A 21,699-nucleotide genomic window follows, 5' to 3' on the forward strand; every position below is an offset into this window, starting at 1 on the left:
CCTTCTCAGGCCTGTCAAACCAAACCTGGTAGAGCTAGAACTACTAGCATTGTGATGACATTAACACTTGAGGATTCTGTTCTCTAACTGTACAAGACAAAGCACAAATTATAGAAATGCTTGTGAAAGGAAATTGGGGGCTAGTTTTTAATCCTGTTATTCAGCCTCTTACATTTACTATCTACCCCAAATCTTTGCTGGCAGCATGCCAGTCTATCTGTTTGTCTCCTGCTAGCCTTTCATTTAGAAAACATGATGTGAGTGCCTCCTATGTGCTAGGTGTTAGGAATAAGAAATCAGTTCCAGCTTAACACATGCACACACGCACACAAATAATGATGTTAAACTGCATTTTCTGTGCCTATTAATTGTTGGCTCATTTATTTAAAAAATGTACTTTTTGAATGGAAGAAACTTTTGTGTTTCTTCGCCTTTGGAGTAAGAATGGATGCTAAAATAATTGTGGTTTTGGTTTCCAACTGCGTCCTCTGCTAGCTTTTTTAGTCTCACACATGAATGGTGTGATATTCGTGGCTTTCTGAGGGGTAAGTAGAATTTCATACCTGCATTTTCTGTTATCAGAAATCAGGCTGCATGCAGGAGTGGTCAGACTCTGAAAGAGGATCACATGGTCCTAACTGATAAAAGGCAGAACATCCCAAATGCACTGCCTGTGATCTTTCCTCCCTTTGTTCCTTTCCCTCTGACTTCAAGGAGAATGTGTCCACAGGGAAATTGGGTTTTCTGTCAGTAAATCAGTCTGCCAGTCCACAATATTGAACTTCCAGTGGACAGGTCTGAGAAATGGGGAAAGTACAGAGGTTGAGATGACTGTAAGTTAAGGGAGGCAAAACCATTTTGTGTGCAGGAGAAAAATGATTTGGGGTTTATGCTTGCTTTATTTCTGGGTTTTAGTTTGTGGACAGAAACCTATGAGAAGCTGATGAAAATGAGAAAACATTTTTCTCCTATTGTGTTCTTTTAAAGGTATATTTCAGTAAACCAATGTCTTTTAAATCTGGCTTTATTCCCTATAGATGAATTCCTTTGAAAGGAGTTTGTAGGTTTAAAGATTGAGAAGGTTGGGGGCTGATAAGGCTGAAGGGATTAAGCAAAGAAAGACTCATGGACAGAGACAACAGTATGGTGATTGCTGGAGGGAAGGAGTCTGGGGGAGGTAGTAGAGGATAAAGGTGGGGGGTATAAATGGTGATCAAGGAGACTTGAATTGGAGTGGTGAACACACAATACAATATACAGATGATGTATTGTAGAATTGTGTACCTGAAGCCTATATAATTTTATTAACTACTAGTCACCCCAACAAATTCAATAAAAATAAATTTTAGAAAGATTGCTTGAGAATAAGTTTTAAAACAATCTTTAAAATTAAAAGCATTAGTGAATTTTAAATTTCCAATGAATATGTGTGTGTGTGTGTGTGTGTTAAGATGTTTTAATAACTTTTCTTAGAAAATAGGGATTAAAAAATAGTAGCACTTAGAATTTAAGCCACTCTTCAAATCATGAATTCCATATATAAATTCTTGGCATCATTTTTCAATATTTTCCAAATGCCGTGGATGAAGACATCAATGACAATGAAAAAATGATGCTTGTGAGTAATTTATAAACTGAGTATTCAGTCTTGCTTCTAAAATAATTGTAGCTCTGTGTGAAGAACAAACAAAATTCATATGCAAAATAGAGTAACAGTAATCTCTGCCTCATATTTCGAAACGACCTTGGTTACATATAATTCTTGTACACATAAAAAAGGCAATATTAGGGTTTTGTTTCTCAACAAATGCATCCTTTCTATAAGGTGGCATGTGCAGTGTCTTGATTTGTATAGTTTTACATTAAGTGAAAGGTCAGAAAAAGATTAAGAGTGAACTTCATATAGGTGGAATCATACAGGATTTGTCCTCTTATGTCTGGCTTATTCACTTAGCATATCTCCAGGATTCATCCACCCAATCTACTCTTACAGTGAAGGAAGAATAATTTGTTTTCTATGGGAAAAAATTTACCTTTGATATTTTTAAGCTACAAAAAAGTATGTATTGCTGACATGAAGCCAATGAAGTTGCTCAAAGATAAAGTTGATTATCCACGGGCCTCACCCTATCCTAACCCTCCTGGATGGCCAGTGTTAACAGCCTGAGATGTATCGTTCTAGACTTTTTTCCTGGCAGGGAAATCTTCCAAAAATATAAATCTCATGAGGTCACTCCTTTGCTTTAAACCCTTCAATGGTCTTCCATAAAGCCCAGGATAAAGTCCGAAGTGATGTCCGTGGCCCTGACACACTGGAGACTGAGCCCTGCCTACCTCAGCAGCTTCACCCCCCCTCATTTTCTTCCACTCACACTGTAACTACAAGGGCCCATTTTAATGTCCTTGAGTAATCTACCACGATCTCTGGCCTTTGCACTTGCCCTTCTCCATGTGGAATCTCTTCCTAGCTCTTTTTCCTCCCACTTATCACTTTGGTAACTCTTGATCATCTTCCAGAATTTCTTTTAAAACTCACTTTTTTGGGGGAGCAGGGGTCTCCTTCTCTGATAGCCTTCTGCAAACTACTTCACCTCCCAGTTATACCTTCTGGCACCGGTTTTTATACCTTTTCTGCCTTCTCTACTATTAGCCCCTGGGTGGGGGCACTCTTTGTTCTTCACCTCCTAATTCAGTGCCTACAGCTAGCAAGTTCACAGTAAATATTGTTTGGCTCATTAATCTTTTTTGGATAACTAAATTTACAACTTTAGGTTTAAATTGCATTTGGGCCCTTCTGTGTTGCCTGTTTTCTGGATGACTTTAATGTAGTTGTTATGATGCATTAATAATTATTACAGTACCTGGTTGGCTAGGAAAATTATATTTTTAATGAACAAGTGTCTTCATTTTCCCTGAGTTTTCTTATCCCATTTTTGACATCCAGATTCTCAGCAGTTACTTGATTGCAGCTATGGCTCTAATCTACCATAATGCAGTATTTAAGTTTGTTTCTTAACTGATAGGTAACTAATAATAGAAACATTTTAGCCAAGATGTTTAAATGCTCTCTCTTGGAGAATGACTATGCACTTGTTGTGCATGTAGTTTTTTGTGAGCCTCTCAACCATTTTCAGTGTGCAGATTTCACACTCAGATGTATGGCCAACAGCCATAGGGTGATTGTGATACTGCCATTAAAATGGCCTAATCCAAACACTGATTTCCTGGAACATGTTTTCCTTGAGGTATTATTCTATGTAAAATCTTCCTTAGCTGGCTTTGCTCAGTGGATAGACCGTTGGCCTGCAGACTGAAGAGTCCTGGGTTCGATTCCAGTCGAGGGCACATGCCCGGGTTGTGGGCTCGATCCCCAGTAGGGGTGTGCAAGAGGCAGCCAATGCATGATTCTCTCTCATCATTGATGTTTCTATCTCTCTCTCCCTCTCCCTTCCTCTCTGAAATCAATACAAATATATTTAAAAATTTGTATTGTGATTCTACTACTTTTGCAAACCACCAGGAGAACTCAGAGGCTTCAAAATTCACCTGCACTAAGATAACTGACAAATCTCTGTATATTTTCAACCAAGTTAACAAGTGGGAAAATAAATAAATGACTATGGGCTTTATATGTGGACTAGTTAAGAGCGACCAACGGAATTACGGGAGTCTGGGATACAAATGGACATAGTAAGATACAGAGCTAAGAATGTACATGACACCCCATTCCCACAAAGACACCCAGAGTAAAGAAGCCCCAGAAAGTTTCATTTGTTCCTTCATCTAGGAAGTATTTGTGAACGGTCACAGGATCCCCAGGTCTGGATTATACCTCCCTTCAACAACGTGGAATTGACCTCTGCCATTATAGGTGGCTTCGTCTTTCGATTTGGAATTCTGATTGATTTTACACTTTGGGGCTATGCCCAAAGCTTGGGAGTACAGAGAGCTTGTTTAAGGTACTTAGACATAAACACACTCAGAGACATATTTCAGTTAGAGCATAATATTAAAACACATTAAAAATACAAGAAATTTCTGTTAGTAACTAACACAACATAGGGCAGGTATCTTTCTCTTCTGTAATCCAATGCTTCAAGCGCAGAATTTAAATGCTCGATAGGAATTAAAAATTAACTAAGCTCATAATATCTCTGAAATATCAGACGCTGAAATGACTTTCAGCAGAGGAAGCAGTTCCATTTTCTAGTGAGTGCCCAGATGGTGCTATTAATTAAAAGGAAGTCTATAGACTCTAGATGTGAGGCAGAAGGGTTGTGGAGCTGACATTGTACTGTCAATATTTGGAGATATCTTTGAATCCTTGCTCAGTTGGGCGACTCCATTTTAATATTAAGACATTTTTCCCTTGCAAAATTTTTGTATTAAATTTATGAATGAGAAAATATTTGGAGTAGAAAATTTGTGGTTGAAAATTTAATAGGCATTTGTGATCAGATGGCCACATTGACATTAAAATGAGTTTTGAGATACATCAGATTTTGAGAACTGCATTCTGATAAACCCATCAGAGTAAGTTGTTTTGCAAACTGAACCCGTCTTCATCTTTCACAGCTGAATTAACTGACTTCTCTGCCTACCTTTAAGATGAGATTTCGAATGCCTTTATGGCAGAGGAAGGAATCAAACTTGGCAAAACTGTGGAAATCCATCTTTAATTATTCCTAAAAATATTTCTAAGAATGGGTACCAGTTAGTTTACTTACAATACCGAGTCATTAAAATAATTGAGTCTCCTAAAAAAGATAGCCACAAAATCTGCCTTTGCTTTCTATTTGGTATGAACTAATAAAGTATGTCACTTTGTGTAAATCATAGGAGATACAGCTTTAGGTGAGGGTATATAGGTGGATTTATTTTGGAAAGACAAATGAGTTCTTCCATTTCTCAAAAAAATGAAAGAGAGTCATCAGCTGAAAAAGGCTGGGGAATTGTCATGTAGGGCGTTTTAGAAGAAAAGGTGTGAAATAGCCATTTGAACAGTGGGAAATTACACACTAAAGTTCCAAGGAGTTATTCATTTAATTGCATGAAGGTATCTGTCAAACACAATGGTCTTCATTGTAGAAAAGAGATGTTAAAGTATTCTTTCTGATGATGATTAATCAAAAGGTACTGCTTTGAGTGCTCCAAGTCCATAAAAATTATCGACAGAGAAAACATTGCTTTACCCTTCTCTGATATGGTTGATGGGCATTTGAGCAGTCCATGATACAGTTTATCCAATTATTTTGTTATAGGTTAAAAAGAAGCTAGTTTAAGACCCAGTCATTTTCCTGATGCATAGCTTGAAGAAATATTAAAGCCTAGGAAATTATGCCGCTAGAACAAGATATGATCTGTAGATAAATCACCTATGCTGAATCAAAGGATGATGAGAGATCCTGCAAAAATCCGTATCTTGTTAATAAGTACTTGTAGGGAACTGGAAGTGACAGAGAAGCAAAGGTCTAATTAATTTCCGAGTCCAGCCTGCCTATCACCAGATAGCAACAGTGGGCCCGATATATGCAAATAATTTTGCACACATAATCTTTGCACCAACTCTGCCTGCAAGGTATCATCCTGTTTTACAAACTGAAATCAGAAGGAGTTCAGAAGTTACTTTCCCAGGATCCCAAAGCACCTAAGAGACAAAATGGGGTTGGAACCTAATTCTTCCAATTTCAAAGCCAAATACTTTGTAAGGTATTGGACTCATTCATGGAACAGATATTTGTGGGGGTATTTACCTTATAATGGGCAATATGCTCAGTAGCTTATATTTTGCCTCAGTTCTTTCACAACTGTTTGATAACATAGGCAGCAAATATTTTCACTCCTTCACAGGTCAGGAAATTGAGGTTGAATGAAAGAGAAAAATTTGACTGCCTAACCAATGGCAGACTCGGAATATGAGAGAGACCAATTTTTGAAAAGATTAAATTTCCTTCTTGAAGTAATAGTCCGTTTAACATAAGGAATTGAGATGGTTGTATTGGCAAGGGTTGGGACATACCATTCCGCATGAAATCTAGGTATTCTGGCTAAAAGTGACTGAATTTGTTTTTTATTTGGGGTAACTCAGCAGCTGTCCTAACTGAGTGGGAAAACTGCATCCCAGCTGCAGACAGCAATAGATATTTTGTTTTTCTGGAAGTCTTTGCACTAGTGTTCATTTTTGTGTGGCATGTCTTCTAACCCTGACAACTGAATCCAGAGCCTCTCACTGAGATTTAAAATTATCCTTTTTAGAAAGCATAATTTTCCCTTAAAAGAATTGAACCTAATAAATATATAAGTAATTTCATCTGAATTCCATTTGAGACCTTGTCTTCACAAACATTGTCAGCTTGTTTTGGCTTTCTGTTAAATCTTTTATCAAACTACATGCAGGATTTTGGCCAGACATGGAGAATTTTCAACCTGTCTCCAATTTGTTGGTATGAAATATCAGAAAAAACTTCTTTCCAAAAATAATGTTAGCTAAAAGCTTAAAATTACGGAACTCCCAAAGGATTCTTGTGGATTTAAATACAAACTCCACCTTGGTAAAGTCCACATTTTATCCCCTCCTTCTTGAAGTTCTAATTTATCATTTCATTTTTGGTAAAAGAAGATGTTGAAACAGAGAAGTATTGAAAGTATTCTACAGCCAGACTCTGACCCTCTTCAGGCCATCTGTAACATCTGGCTCTTTTAGGGACTAGGATCTAGGAATTGGGTGAGCCAAAGGGAGTGTGGTATCTCTCTGATTTTATATTCTACCTTAAAGGTGTTTGTGAGTCTGAAAAATCATGTTGATAATCCATAGGAGGGCTGCTATCATGACAATGAGGTATTTCATCCTCAGATCATAGTCAAGCAAATTACCATGGCATCATATGGTTATCTTCTATGCTTAAACAACAGTATTCTTAAAGGAGTATTTTTTATTTATTTACATATATTCCACCAAATTCCCCAAAGAATTTGGACCAGGTGAATTAAAAGTTTAGTTTTATGTAACAGTTTTTTAAATGAAGAATATAACACACAAACATGAAAAAGACAAACTGTAATTGCTGGGTTTGCATCATATTGAGGTAAAGCAAAATAAATGTTTTCTACCACAATTGCAATACACAAAAAATACCCCACTCTTTTCAAACAACAAAGGGTAAAGATAAAAAGCTTGGAAATGGAACAAGACTCATTATGATTACTGACATTTTTGGAAAATGCAATTATTTGCATATAAAGCATGATGAAGAAACATTTTTTTGGCTTTAGATATATTCTGAAAGGCATTGGAAGGCAATCTCCTCATATCTCAAAGCAGCAGCATCTGGAGAAAGGTTTCTATGGCAACTCACGAAAGCTTGATGTCTATCACTTTTTAAGAACATACATCACCCCATGGCCTGAGGCTTTGTTCCGCAAAAGTCTTTATTTGAGAAGTTATTGCCATTTATTTTCGCGTTACATATTTTGACCATCTTAGGGAAAAAGAGAGCAAAGGGCTTCCAAGAAGATGCAGCATCTTTTTCATATTTGGGGGCAAGATACGAATAACATAATTCTTGACTTTGCTTCTCAAGAATAACAATGGTGGTACACATTGGTATGTGTGATTTATGCTATGTGTTGTTTTAATTTTCCAAAAAGTTATGATTGGTATGTCCTCAGGAAAGAGGAGTCAGTCTGTACTTAAGGAAGAAGAAACTGTTCAAACAAAGCACCTCATGATGAGTAGCTCCCAATGATTGGAATTGACAGGCTCCAGGCAGTTTTTACAGATATATTTTGTCAAGAATGTTAATAAAGAAACATTCTAATTTTAAAACTTGACATGCTTTGAGACTTTTTTTAAACAACGTACATCTTTGTATGTTATAGAAAAAATGTGAATCATGAAAAACACATAGGACACAGAAACAAAACTGGGTTTTAGCACTAACGGTGCCATCGCTAGCTGTATGATGCTCAGCAAGCCCTTGAATCTCTCTGAGCTTCCATTTCCTAATATGAAAAATAGGAGTAACAATGCCAGCCACACAGAATTTTTGTTAAGGATTGAATGCGTGTAGGAATATTGGAAACCGCTGTGTTGTACATGTGTAAGGTGATTATTATTGGTTGGCTGTCTTTCATCCCATCTCTTTCCCCTGGAAAAAAGTCAGGAGTATCCTTTATCATTTCTGATGTGATTGGAGAAAATCAGTTTCAATGTGTATAAATATTTTCGTTTCTTATACTATAGTAGAGGCTTGGTGCACAGATTCATGCGTTGATGGGGTCCCTAGGCCTGGCCTGCTGGGATTGGCCTGAAACCGGCTCTCCAACATCCTCTGAAGGGTCCTGGATTGTGAGAGGGCACAGGCCAGGCCAAGGGACCCCACCTGTGCATGATCGGGCCAGGGAGGGATAGTGGGAGGGCTCCAGGGTGTGTCTGGCCGGTCTTCCCAGTCCCCATCAGCAGGACCCCAGCAACAAGCTAACCTACCAGTTGGAGCATCTGCCCCCAGTGGTCAGTGCACATTATAGTGACTGGTTGAATGGTCGAACGGTGGGACACTTAGCATATTAGGCTTACATACATATATAGATTAAATATACTATGTTTATATAGACACCATTGCAGCCATTTATTTATTGATTGACTAAGTAATTAAATGTCATCTTTGTTGTTAAATGAATGCATTTAATAAAACTGTAAGTAGCATTGAGGAGACACATAAATAGATGATTAAATATATATATATATATGGCTAATATGTAAAGTGTCTCCTCAGGAGTTTGACTAGGAGACGGGGAGTTCGATCACTCGCTATGATGTGCACTGACCACCAGGGGGGGCGGCACAAAACGAAGGAAGGCCCTGGCTGGTGGCTGGAGGCCGGGGAAGGGAGGCCCCAGCCAGCAACTGGAAGGCCCTGATCGGTCCTGATCGCTGGCCAGGCCTAGGGACCCTACCCGTGCATGACTTTCGTGCACCAGGCCTCTAGTTCAGAAAACAAATTTCTGAGTTTCAAGGCTACAACATAAGCTGGTTAGGCAGTATCCTACACAAGGGTGCCCGGCTGATGCAGTGAAAGAGGGCATACAACCCAGCCCACATTTTGCCAGCTAAGCCATTTGAACCAAGGTGAGTCATATTTGTCTGAAAGAAGGAGGTCTTTTTGAAATGTACCTGCCAGGAGCATGCACCTTCTTATAATTTACACAAAGGTATGGAATGTTCTAGCTATGGTCCTGCGGCTTGTATAGTCCATGGTGTTCTATGGAAGGCATTCATTGTTCCACTGTGTTTAGCATGAGCAAGTCTGCACATACTTGTTATCTGGAGTCAGACTGCCTGGATTCGAATACTGACTCTGCCGCCTGTTAGCTATGTGACCTTGGGCACATGACTTGCCTCTCTGTGCCTCACATTCTAAATCTGACCACTTCCTAGAGCTGTTGGGACAATAATAAATTTTTATGTGAAAAACATTTAGAATAGAAGCTGGCACACGGTCAGTGCTCAAAAGGTTAGCTGTTTTTAGTGACATCTTCACCTGCTGCTCTATTCTGTGTTGGAAGTTCAACAATTACTATCTGAATTCCACCTACAAATACCACTTTCTTTTAATGAATTACACTTAATTTGAAAATAGTTTTCTTTTCACCCCAGGCTTCTTTTGCATGTATTTGTGTTAAATAACTAAAAAGCATTTTCTTTAGAGACATCAAGAATCCCAGTTCTTCTATCAGAAGGTCATTTGGTTGTTTTTACTTCATAAAACCATTGCTTTATCAGAAATGACCAGAACGTGATGAGGGCTGTTTCTATATTTTGGCTTTTTTCTTCCTTGGGGGAATGCCTATATTATTTACCAATATTATAAGTTAGAGATGCTTTGAGGTACAGTGAATTTCATTGTCAATTTTAGTTAACATGAATTTTTTTATAATTGGGACGGAATCGTTTATATAGCAGCAAACTACAGATGTTTCATAATGTTTTCAAGACAATTCAATTTCCATTTTAAAACATTTTGTTAAATATCAGATTTTGATATGAAGGACACTCGACAGATTAGCAAAGCAAAGAATGAAGCAGATGGTAAATTTGATTGTTTTCACTTCCCTCTAAATCCTAACTTGTCCACTGCTCTGAAGACACCTTGAAGAGGCACCTTTGTTCCCTGCACTGTGTAACTTTTCAGTCTCTTATGGCATCTAACGCTTGGGCTGTTTTCCATGGCACAAAACTGGAAGCAGAGAAGGCTAAGCATGCTGCACACCACTCCACTGATTTCCAATCTTTAAAATAATTTGCATGTCTAACCCAAATTTAGGTCTCCAAATAATTGAGATAGTTATCACTTTGATCATTTTTTTCCAAGTAAACTACTCAGGAAGAAGTAGGCATTAGTCGACCATTATTCCTGGGTGCCGTGCTATGATTATTCACCTGAAGGAGACTCCTTCGGGTGAATAATTTGTTGAACTGAGTTGAAATCCTATGGACCCTGCACCATTTGGAAGCAATAAATGAAATAGATAATCTTATCAGAAGCCTGTTATGGGCACATAGGGGCTGCTTCTGGAAGTGGCAAATAATTTGTTTGTGAAATATTAATTGATCCCGCCTGTTAAACTGAAGTTTAACTAGCTTTTGAAAAGTACAAAGTCATTATAAGCTTAATTCTACATTGGTTGCAAAAGTTAAATATCCATTTAAGAGAAAAACATTATTTTAAAATTCTTATACTTAGTTGGAGAGCAGAATGTTTTAAGGCACTTGACATCCATCAGTGTATTGAGTTACTATACTTTTTTAATTTGGCTCTTTCCATTCAAGACCATATTGTGCTTCTCCCTTATTATTATGACCTATCACAGAAAGGGCCACATAGATAGATGTTTGTCTGAGACTGTCCTGTCCCTGCAGCTGCCTCTCTTGATACTGGCTGCCTCTCCACTGTATTTTTTTTTCCTTTTTGATACCAGGTGGTGGCTAAGAGATCAGCTTTGGGGCTAAACTCCGACCTTGTCATTTACTAATGGTATACTCTATGTCAGCTCAATGAATGTCTCCAACCCTCCATTTTTCTTTTTAAAACAAGGTTAATGATACCTCTCAGCATTGTGGTGAGGACAGAAGCACTTTGTGTGTAAACCACATCACAGAGTAAAGCCAGTACTCAATGCTTTCTGACAATGGCTGTTATTAATGTAGATCTTTTCTTTAAAAAATTGTTATTGCATTGAGTCAGGAAATGAATGCTTAAGTGTTTAAACAGTGCCAATTACATTGTTTCATGTTTTAGGGTAAATAAACTTCTGCTACTTTCTGATTTTTTTTTTCACAATAATATTGCATTTCACAATTCCCGGACTTTGCAGAATGCACCATCTCCCATATTTTTGTTCTATGGCACAATGTGTTAAAAGTTCCAAACAACCGAAATAGAAATGAACTTGGAAACAACCTTGTTGTAAATCAGGGCGGCTTTGTATAGTTTATGTTTGCTTATTCTTGCTTCAGTCAAACCACTAGTCCATGTTAATCATCTCCTGAGCAGACTAACCCCTCAAGTTCTCAGGTGTTCTAAAATCCCCTCCTCCTAAACTGCAGTGACTAAGCCACTGATATGTGGGCCAATTATTTTTTTTCAATCAGCTTTTGTCTATTGATATCAAACAAGAATTTTGAATAGCCCCCTATGAACATTAGTGTGACAAAGTGTGAGATATTTACAACGTATTCTCGAATCGCTATATTTAAAGATATTTTGGGCATTTTCTATTTATGACTTTTTAAGGCACATGAGCATATAGAACTCTATTCAACTCTTTGATAAGACCCCAGCCTGTTCTAATAACTGTTTAAGTTTACTATCAGATACTATTGGGTAACTGCATTTACTAAAAGACAGCACCTTTTGTGGACTATAAAATGGTTGTGTATATGAGTGCTGTTGTATTTCGTTCCGAACCCTTTTGTTTAAGCTGCAGCATGTGCAGCAGGTCCCTCTGAATGTCCTGATAATAGCTGTTACCATGGTTGCATCTTATTTCATATTTTATTTGTTAAACTGATGCTTGATAAGAGAAATGGCACTGAATTATCTATCTAAGTAGAAATGTTTTCTCTTTTTTCCCCCCTTATGGAGGTGAAATTAGGAAACTAGAGTTAGAAATTCAAGCCCTGTATTCCTAAATAAGAGTTGTGCAATACTTGTGCACACTGCATGGAGGCCTGTGGACTTTGTAACCCTAACCCCACTGCCAACTGAAAAGCTCTGGGCCTGCCCCTAAGGAGGGAGGGAGGAAGAGAGAGAGAGAGAGAGAGAGAGAGAGAGAATGGGTTAACTCAAATAATGAAATGTCAAATCTGCCTCTTTAAAAAATAGGTTTCTTTTTTTAGGTTAATCAATAGGCGATGAATGAAACCTTGGTTTTTCATTACGGCTTTTACGGTGGGCTCATATCTTACATTTCACAGATTTTTATCAAACAAGATACAAGTTTTTTTTTAAACACATTGATCCAAATAAAGTGAAAAATATCTTTGAAATGTAATTTCTCCCTGAAGCAAAAATAGAGAAATGTGATCTACAGAGAGGATGGCCTGACTTTGCCTGCTGGCTCCTGATGTGACCTTGGACACCTCTTTGTCCTTCAATTTCTTCAGCAATAGGATGAGAATATAAATAGTTCCTTTAATTATTGGGTTCCTGAGAGAATTCATTGAATTAACATATTAAAAACTTTAGACCAGCTTTTCACATGTGATGCGCGCTACATGGCTATTTCAATAGGAACCTTTCTTTCCCTTAGCATTAGTGGGGTATAAAAGTCCCAGAACTATTATTTTTGAAAGAAAAGATTTAAACTATTTCATTTATTGGTAAGGCACAGTGTTTTAATCTTTCCTTGGTTTTATTTGGTCTCATAAAAGCAAATGAGCAAGGTAATTGGAACTGAGCAAATTCAGTTCATTATTCTGAGCATCACAGTGCTATTGTCTGAGATAAAAAAAAATACTACATTCTGGATGGACTTGTACATTGTCAAAACATATTTGGTATATATGTACCATGTCTTTTTTTAAAAAATATATTTTATTGATTTTTTACAGAGAGGAAGGGAGAGGGATAGAAATTTAGAAACATCAATGAGAGAGAAACATCGATCAGCTGCCTCCTGCACATCTCCCACTGGGGATGTGCCCGCAACCCAGGTACATGCCCTTGACCGGAATCAAACCTGGGACCTTTCAGTCCGCAGGCCGACACTCTATCCACTGAGCCAAACCGGTTAGGGCGATGTACCATATCTTCTTAATCCACTTGTCTATTGATGGGCATTCAGGTTGCTTCCATATTTGGTCCTGAGTCTGCTAGGGTGTATATATTTCTCTTAAGTGAGGTGTTGTGTTTTTTGTTGTTTTGTTTTTTAATCCTCACCTGAGGATATGTTTTTCACTGATTTGAGAGAAAAAGGAAGTGAGAGGGAGAAAGAGAAAAACATTGATGTGAGAGAGGAACATCGATTGGAGGCCTTCCCATACATACCTCTACCTGTGATAAAACCTGCAATCTGGGTATGTGCCCTGACTAGGAATCGAACCCAAGACCCTTCAGTGCACAAGACAAAGCTCTAAACAATTGAGCCACACCAGCCGAGCCAGGGGCCTTGTGTTTTTATTGGTGTTGTCTGATGTAAAATCACTCAATTTATTCCTCAAACATGGACATTTTAATATAGTGACCAAAAGCTGTTTTTAAGATTTGAGACATTTACCAAAAATAAAATCCCTTTTGTTTTTTCTACAAATAACAATTGTTTTTCTGACTTGGAATTTGGGTCTCTGTTGAGAAACTTTAGCCACCTGTAAGTTAAATGTAACATTAGGCTGTGTGTGAACCACATGGACCTTTCTTGTTGGCTGCTAGTGTGAAGAGCTTATTTGGAATCCTTATAAGGTGTTTGATTCTGATTTCTTATTTTATTTTCTCCCAGGTATGGCAGCAGCCAAACTCCTGCATGATTCTGGCCTGAACGTAGTTGTTCTGGAAGCCCGGGACCGTGTGGGAGGCAGGACGTACACCATTCGGGTAAGACATTAAGGATGGAATGGAAAAACACGATATCAAAACTGATTTTTTTTTCATTTTGCTCTCTCAAGGGGGTGAAAATTACTCTAAACATTTCTCACAGCCTCACTCCCATTTTTTTTCTTTTTCAACTCTTCCATACCTTTTCTCTTCTTACCTCATGACACTTGGCACTAGCCCAGTAAAGTATTGCCCCAATAAATAGGTGTGTGGAATAATACATCAATGATGAAAACAAAGAATCCTGCCCTTAAGAAATATACTAGAGGCCCAGTGCATGGATTTGTGCAGTGGTAGGGTCCCTCTGCCTGGCCTATGGGGATTGGGCCAAAACCAGATCTCTGACATCTTCTGAGGGGTCCCGGATTGCGAGAGGGTGAAGGCCAGGCTGAGGGACCCCACCGGAGCACGATTCCATGCACCAGGCCTCTAGTATGCATATAAGATCTTTGGTTAATCTCTTCCCACCCTCCCCTCTCCCCCTTACCTCTGAGATTCATCAGTCTGTTCCATGTTTCCATGCAAGTGGTTTCCACTCCTGCATTGAGTGTCTGCTCCGTGGTAGTCAGTGCACTTCACAGCTACCTGTCAGCTGGTCAGCTGGTCGGCTGGTCGGCTGGTCGGCTGGTTGCTTAGTCTTTTTACATATATATATATATATAGATATATATATATCTATATATATATATATATAGATAGATATAGATATATAGATAGATATATATATAGATATTCTTTTTGGGGGGGAGGGAGCCAAATAATAGAAAACAAACAAAAACAGAAAAAAGGGCCTTCTCTGGTGTCGCTAAGAGGTACCCAGTTATGATTTGACACGTTCAAACACAGGGAACTTTTCTATTCACTTCTCGTTCAGAGTTTGATCCTTAGTCATTGGATATGAAGCTAATTCAAAACCATATAGAAAACTTGCTATTGAACATAAGAGCAATTTCAAAGATTCAAATTATGACCTAACATTCCTTGATGCTATCTCTCAAATATACGGTTTGCCAAACCACATAAGAAGTGATTATTTTCTTGTTTGTCCTCTAGCATTAGCTGCCTCAAAATTAGCCTCAACTACTAAGTATTGAGAACTCACCAACAATTCAGAGATTATAAACTCAAGGCACTGAAAACCAAACCATGTTGTTGGAACATTGTGAATGATAGGGTTCAGAAATCCATTGCTTATACAAAGTTCAATTAATTTTGCTTAAATTAAAAAATGATTTAATAACTGTTAAATTACATGAATGGAGTTGAGAATATAACCCAATTTTTCATGGATATACCAGATATGTCTATAACCTATGAAATGCTAATTTGCTTAATTCAGGGCTCTCTTTTTCATCTTAGTAATAACATTTTCACAACTATTTTTATTTTTTTTCTTGGGAAAACAGAACCAAATGGTTAAATATGTGGACCTTGGAGGATCCTATGTTGGGCCAACCCAGAATCGTATCTTAAGATTAGCCAAGGAGCTAGGAATAGAGACCTACAAAGTGAATGAAGTGGAGTGTCTGATCCACCATACAAAGGTAAGCCTGGGCAATCCTTTGAAGGATGTGAAAACTACTCTGTGGTTATTTCTTGATGCAAATTTAAGATCATTCTTTCAGAGAGACTTTTGCAATCCAGAATGTTTGCAAAGGTATGTAGTTTATGAGTGTATTTCAACCACGCTGAGAATTTTTCAGTGTTATCAAAGTGGGAGTAAGTGAGAATTCTCTGCCTATTCAGGAAGGTAATTGACCAAGTAGTATTGCCCATTTGGTAAAAAGTTTAATGAAACTAATAGAGAAAAAGCATTTGTGGCTAATCTATTAAATACCTTGGGCTCTTTCATGTGCTACAAAAGCTTGTTTGCAGTTTTACAAATGCTGCCCTAGACTTCACATTATAAAAAGTATTGGCAATATGTCTAAGGTAGTATTTTGAAATTTTATCCGTGTCTAATTTAACAGCTAAAGTTATTCTTCTTTTACGATTTATATAAAAGTGATTGAAGTCCCAAATTCCATTTCTTTTTGTGGGGAAGCTCCATTGACCCCTTGAGATTTCTGTGAGTTTACTGAGTCTTACATTCTCATGATCATTGTGGTTTACGGTTCCTGCCTCCATGACACCTATGCTCATCCATATCACATGGCCTGTGACTCTTTTCTTCCTTTTGCTCTATGCCAACCTGGGATGAAATTCACCTCTTCAGTGTGATTCCCCTCAGACTACCCCGAGCATTTGTGTACATCAGACTTGACTGAAATTTTGAGCAAATGCAGGGCTGGGGGAGGGGGGCATTAAATTGTAGAAACACAAATAGCTTAGAATTGAATATTAGACACTCTAACTCTAATAAGTTCTTAGACTTATGCCCACATTTCTCTGTAGATGCCAGTCTCCTACCATGTTTCTCGCCTTTAGACTCTTCTCACATCTCCCTGATCCTTGTTTTCTAGCATCATTGCTTTGCTCCAAAAAGTCACTGATGTTCTCTGACAAGCCAAGATTCACTTACTCTGGCACCATCCCTTGGTTTCCCACAGAAAAACTGGCAGGGGTTTTGAATTTCAGTCTTTCCTCTCTTCCTCACTTGCCTCCACAGACGGAAGTAAACAGTATAGGCATATTCCTCACTGGTAGAAGGCATCCCCTTAGGAGACAGAAGAAACTAGCAAGTCAGTTTGATTCATATAACAATGTTGATACATTGACACACTTATATTATTTGTTTGTGCTAATATAAAGAAAGACAGATAACAGACTGTACACTATGAATCATTTAATAAAACTGGAAAGAAAAATCTATCTAATTTGGCATAATGTGGGTAAAATATTTCCTTAATTCACAAATGTTTTGGTGGAACTCAGATTTTGTTTTATAAGCCTTTTCACTTTGTTTCTATATGTGTCTAGGAGAAAAAGAGACACATCATTTACAAATGAAAATGTAGCATGGTGACGGTGCAATTTGTTGAACATCAATTAGCAGCACTTAGTAAACATCCTTCCCTGGCTTCCTTGCTTTTAAATACAGATCACATTGACTGATTTCTTCTGTCTTCCTTGTCCTAACACAGTGGTTCTCAACCTTCAGGCCCTTTAAATACAGTTCCTCATGTTGTGACCCAACCATAACATTATTTTTGTTGCTACTTCATAACTGTAATGTTGCTACTGTTATGAATCGTCATGTAAATATCTGATATAGGGTGGTCTTAGGCGACCCCTGTGAAAGGGTCGTTCAACCACCAAAGGGGTCGCGACCCACAGGTTGAGAACCGCTGTTAATATGTCACACTTACAGGGACTTATCTCTCAGAACACTGGGATCTCTTTTCGTTTTCTCCAGACAACGTAGATGACTAAAGAGTACATTCACTCTTCTCTCTTTGTTTGTGCAGGGTTTCCTGGCAATCAGGAGCTATGCTCAGGGTGTTTGTTATTTTGGTAATCTTATGGCTGATATTACGTTCCTTGTTTGAAAGAGATTGCTTACAGTCGTTAATTGTGGAAATGATTTTACACAATACTTTTACAGAGTGGTGGCCAAATGGGCTGTTTTCTTAGACTATATCAAATAATGTGGGTGCAGCTATGAAAACACAAGCAAATAAGCAGTATCTTTATAAATTTTAAAATAAATGTTATTTCTTTTAATTATTACAAAAGTAAAGCATATTTATTGTAAAAATGTAATTAGAAAATGTGGGTAAAGAAAAACTAAACTAAAACCCTCTATAATCCTATCTAGGGAAAATCACTCTAAAATATTCTCATGGTTCGGAGATGTTTCATATTCCTGTATTGCTATTTTCTGACCTCTGCTGGAGGAAAGGAGGAATATCAATGCCCTTTAAAAATGTCTATAACCTATAGACACAGACAATAATGTGCTGATGACCAGAGGGAAGGGGGGACAGGAGTTTGGTGGAGGTGGACAAAGGGAGAGAACGGAAACATATGCAATAGTATTAACAATAAAAATAAAGTTAAAAATATTGTATACAGCCCTAGCTGGTTTGGCTCAGTGGATAGAGCCTGGGCCTATGGACTGAAGGGTCCTGGGTTCGATTCCAGTCAAGGGCACATGCCCCGGTTGTGGGCTCCATCCCCAGTGGGGAGTGTGCAGGAGGAAAACAATCAATGATTCTCTCTCATCATTGATGTTTCTCTCTCCTTTCCGTTTAATAAAATATTAAAAATATTGTATAAATATGCACATGCATATGTGTACATGTTTGATATAGTAACTTATTGTAATGAATTCTTACTAATGAGATCATTGAAACATTAATGAGGATATGAAACAAAGATTTTTTTTCCAATCTTGATAGAGGTGCTAATTTGATCTCCTTATATCATGTCCAGTGAAGAGTTACATAATAATAAGTATTGATAAAGTCCTTGTAGCTAAGAAGTCCTCCTCAGACTAAATACTTGTTCTCCACAATCACCTCCTCCATGTCTTTCTTTGCTCACTTATCATTGTTCTCTTTTTTAAAAATATTTTTTAATGATTTCAGACAAGAAGAGAGAAGGAGATAGAAACATCAATGGTGAGAGAATCATGGATAGGCTGCCTCCTGCCCCCCCCACACTGGGGATGGAGCCCACAACCCAGGCATGTGCCCTGACCTGGGATCAAATCATGACCTCCTAGTTCATAGGTCGATACTCAACCACTGAGCCACACCAGCTGGGCTCATTGTTCTCATTTTTAGCCTGTAAAAAGCATCTCAGATGGCTATACTCATTTATGGAATTATTGACCAGAGCTATGACATTCTATCTCCTACTACCTGGCAAAGAATGTAGCTCAGAAATTTGTCTCCTCTGTCATGTAGGCAGTACTTTTGACATTTTGACAATACTATAACAAGTGTTAATAACTACTATGGTATATACAAATATGTATTATATTTGCGCCTTATTTTTTCAACAGATCTGCATGTATTTCTTAACCCAGAGCCTGAGAATATTTTAGATTTTTAAATGGAAGACAGAGTTTTATGTGCAGCCTTAATAAAATTAGGATAAGGAATTTGGATATGCTGGTCAGAATTGAAAGTAATGAAATGAAGCTACCCATAAAATAGAGAGGGTACAGCAAGCAGCTCACAGTACAGCTACACAAAGGAAGGGTGTCTATCTCAAGAAATGATGACACTGGTATCTCTGGTTCCCTGGTACAGTGGGACCTTGACTTACGAGTGTCCCGACTAACGAGTTCTTTGAGATACCAACTGTCTGTCGGCGGATTTTTTTGCATTGAGTGACAGAGTAATTTGAATTAATGAGCTCCTTAATGAGCTCGGTCTCAGAATGAATTAAACTCATAAGTCAAGGCCCCACTGTATTTGTGTTCATGCCAGCGCCATAATAGGAACCTCCTGGTGTGCTGTTATGTGCATTCTTAACAAATAAATCTGCCTCTTATTTGTTAAAAATGTTTATATCTACTGAGCGGCATTCATTTTTAGTGCTACTGTAGCTCTATCTCATGTTCCTAAAATGTGATTTTCCAAAGCCTTGTTGGTAAATAAAAGATGTGATACCAAGCTATATTGGGATTTAATTATCAGTGGGAAAAATGATCACTTCAACTCAAATCTGTGTAATTTAGAAGGTGTTTTTTTTTTCACTTCTAAAATAGTGATGCAGCCATTTGTGCTTAATAGTTATTGTTAAGCATCTACTGAAGTTTTAAATCTGTTTGACAAATAGTCATGATGATTTCTGCTAGTGTAGCTTATAAGGCAGCTGTTTAAATGCCTTGGAAGTGACTTGTAAAAAACTGTTCCTGTTTAGACACTATATCATAATTAAAAGAAAAAGACAAAAACTAAAAACTTCTTAAGAAACATTGTTATATGTGGACTTATACTTCTTCCTCTTTCATCTAGTGTGTGCGTGTTTGTGTATGAGCATATATGTGGTTGTTTTGTTGTTTGTTTTTTGCACTTTTGGGTTTTTACTTTAAGAAGTTGGAGAAAATTCTGAAGTTTGGTGCAGTTTGGACTATCGGCAAATAAAGTTTCTGTGTCTCAGAAGCTTTTATCCGTCTGAAATTTGGAACTAAAGTCTAATCAAAGTACGCATGAAACTGCTTTAGGCTCGAAGGCTAAACTGTTAAGAGTGTGGTCATGTAAAGATGTATCATGACTTAATATTAAGAGTTCAACTTCATACTGATGATAATTTCGAAACTTCTGCTACCTGGAGAAACTGAGAAAAAGATGCTCTGGTTTTAGTGTGCTTCTCAGTAGACAGAAGCCAAGCTTATTGTCAAAGACCCTTCTGTGTTGTACGCAGTCAGTCTCAATGAGTGAAGAGGCATCTGAACGAGGAGACATCTCTCAAATATATTGCCCACTTGTTGCTGCTATGACTGCTATTGCTCAAACAATCTGAGGGGAGAGGCAGCATTTGACATATCCCCTCAGTTTTTTGAGAACTCTGAAATCCCTTTGAAAATGCAAGTGCACAAAAAGCACATAAATTCAGAGAATGATGGGAACTAGCTCTCTGTTGACACGACTAGTTCAGTGAATTTCCTGAGAGAGATCACAAGTGATAGACTAGTCTCTTGGTGCTGGGGAACAGCAACAAAATTGGAGCCAAATATTGAGAAATAAAATATTCAGATTAGCATTGCATTTGGCAAATGAATACTGTCTTGTCATGCACAACCTTCATATATCTCAGAAATCAGGAGATCAGAACGTCCAGTAGCCTGCAGGCTCTTAATATCTCCTTCTCCAATCCCATTAATCCAGCAAACCCTGGATCCAAAAGTACAGGGTGTACTTGCTTCTCTCATGGTGACAGCGTCTCCAGGAACAGGTTAGACAAACATTTGTGTTTCACCCAGGAACAGCTGCCCATTTTACATGAACTTCCCACATGCCACACAGAGCTAACTGGCTCCAAGAGTCTGCCCTAGCTGAGATGAGCTTCATGAACCTTCTTTGTTCTCCCACCCATTCCATTTCTTATTTGTTGGAAAAAAATATGTCTTATTGTCATGGGGGATTTTCTCCCCCAAAATGTGGAGAACAATAATTTCCTCTTTAGCAAGTGAAATCCACTTGTCTAGTGAATAGTCTGAAGCTTATGTCAAGTTATTCCAGAAACCAAAGTGCTCATTGTATTCTTTAGAAAATACAGGCAGATTTTTGGCATGTAATAAGTTGCGGAAAATTATGCCTTTAATGTCTGGATTGGGAGAAATATTTTGGGATATAAGATGAATTTATTCTAGGTCTCCAGAGTTTCCATTTGGAACTTAAACTATGATAAAATCAGTAAACATAGTCTCTACACACACACACACACACACACACACACACACACACACACACACAACTGGATAAACCTAAAAGTGAATAAATTGGGTAACAGAAATAATTTTAAATTATGCTGGAGGTGGAAGGTAAAGAATGTATAGAATTCAGTTATAAGAGTGAAATTCAGTAAAGGAACAGGCCTGTAGCTTAAATCTTGTGCAACTACTACAGTGTCTACTATGTTATCATGGGTGATGGCCAAGTAGTCCAAAGGAGATACAATGACAGGGACCCAGGTCACCAAATGAGAATGACTG

General features: G+C 37.9%; 1 protein-coding gene across 1 annotated transcript in view; it reads left to right on the top strand.

The window, feature by feature from the left end:
• The first annotated feature begins 13,984 nt into the window (after positions 1-13,984).
• Positions 13,985-21,699, top strand: part of MAOB (monoamine oxidase B) — a 40,762-nt gene continuing 33,047 nt past the window's right edge. The window contains exons 1-2 of the mRNA XM_006755187.2: positions 13,985-14,090; positions 15,497-15,634. Coding sequence (XP_006755250.1) covers positions 13,998-14,090; positions 15,497-15,634 — 231 coding nt within the window. The 5' untranslated portion in view covers positions 13,985-13,997. The remainder of the gene's footprint in view (positions 14,091-15,496; positions 15,635-21,699) is intronic.

Source organism: Myotis davidii, unplaced genomic scaffold (genome assembly GCF_000327345.1).
Source record: "Myotis davidii unplaced genomic scaffold, ASM32734v1 scaffold1673, whole genome shotgun sequence".
In the NCBI taxonomy this organism is placed as follows: Eukaryota; Metazoa; Chordata; class Mammalia; order Chiroptera; family Vespertilionidae; genus Myotis; species Myotis davidii.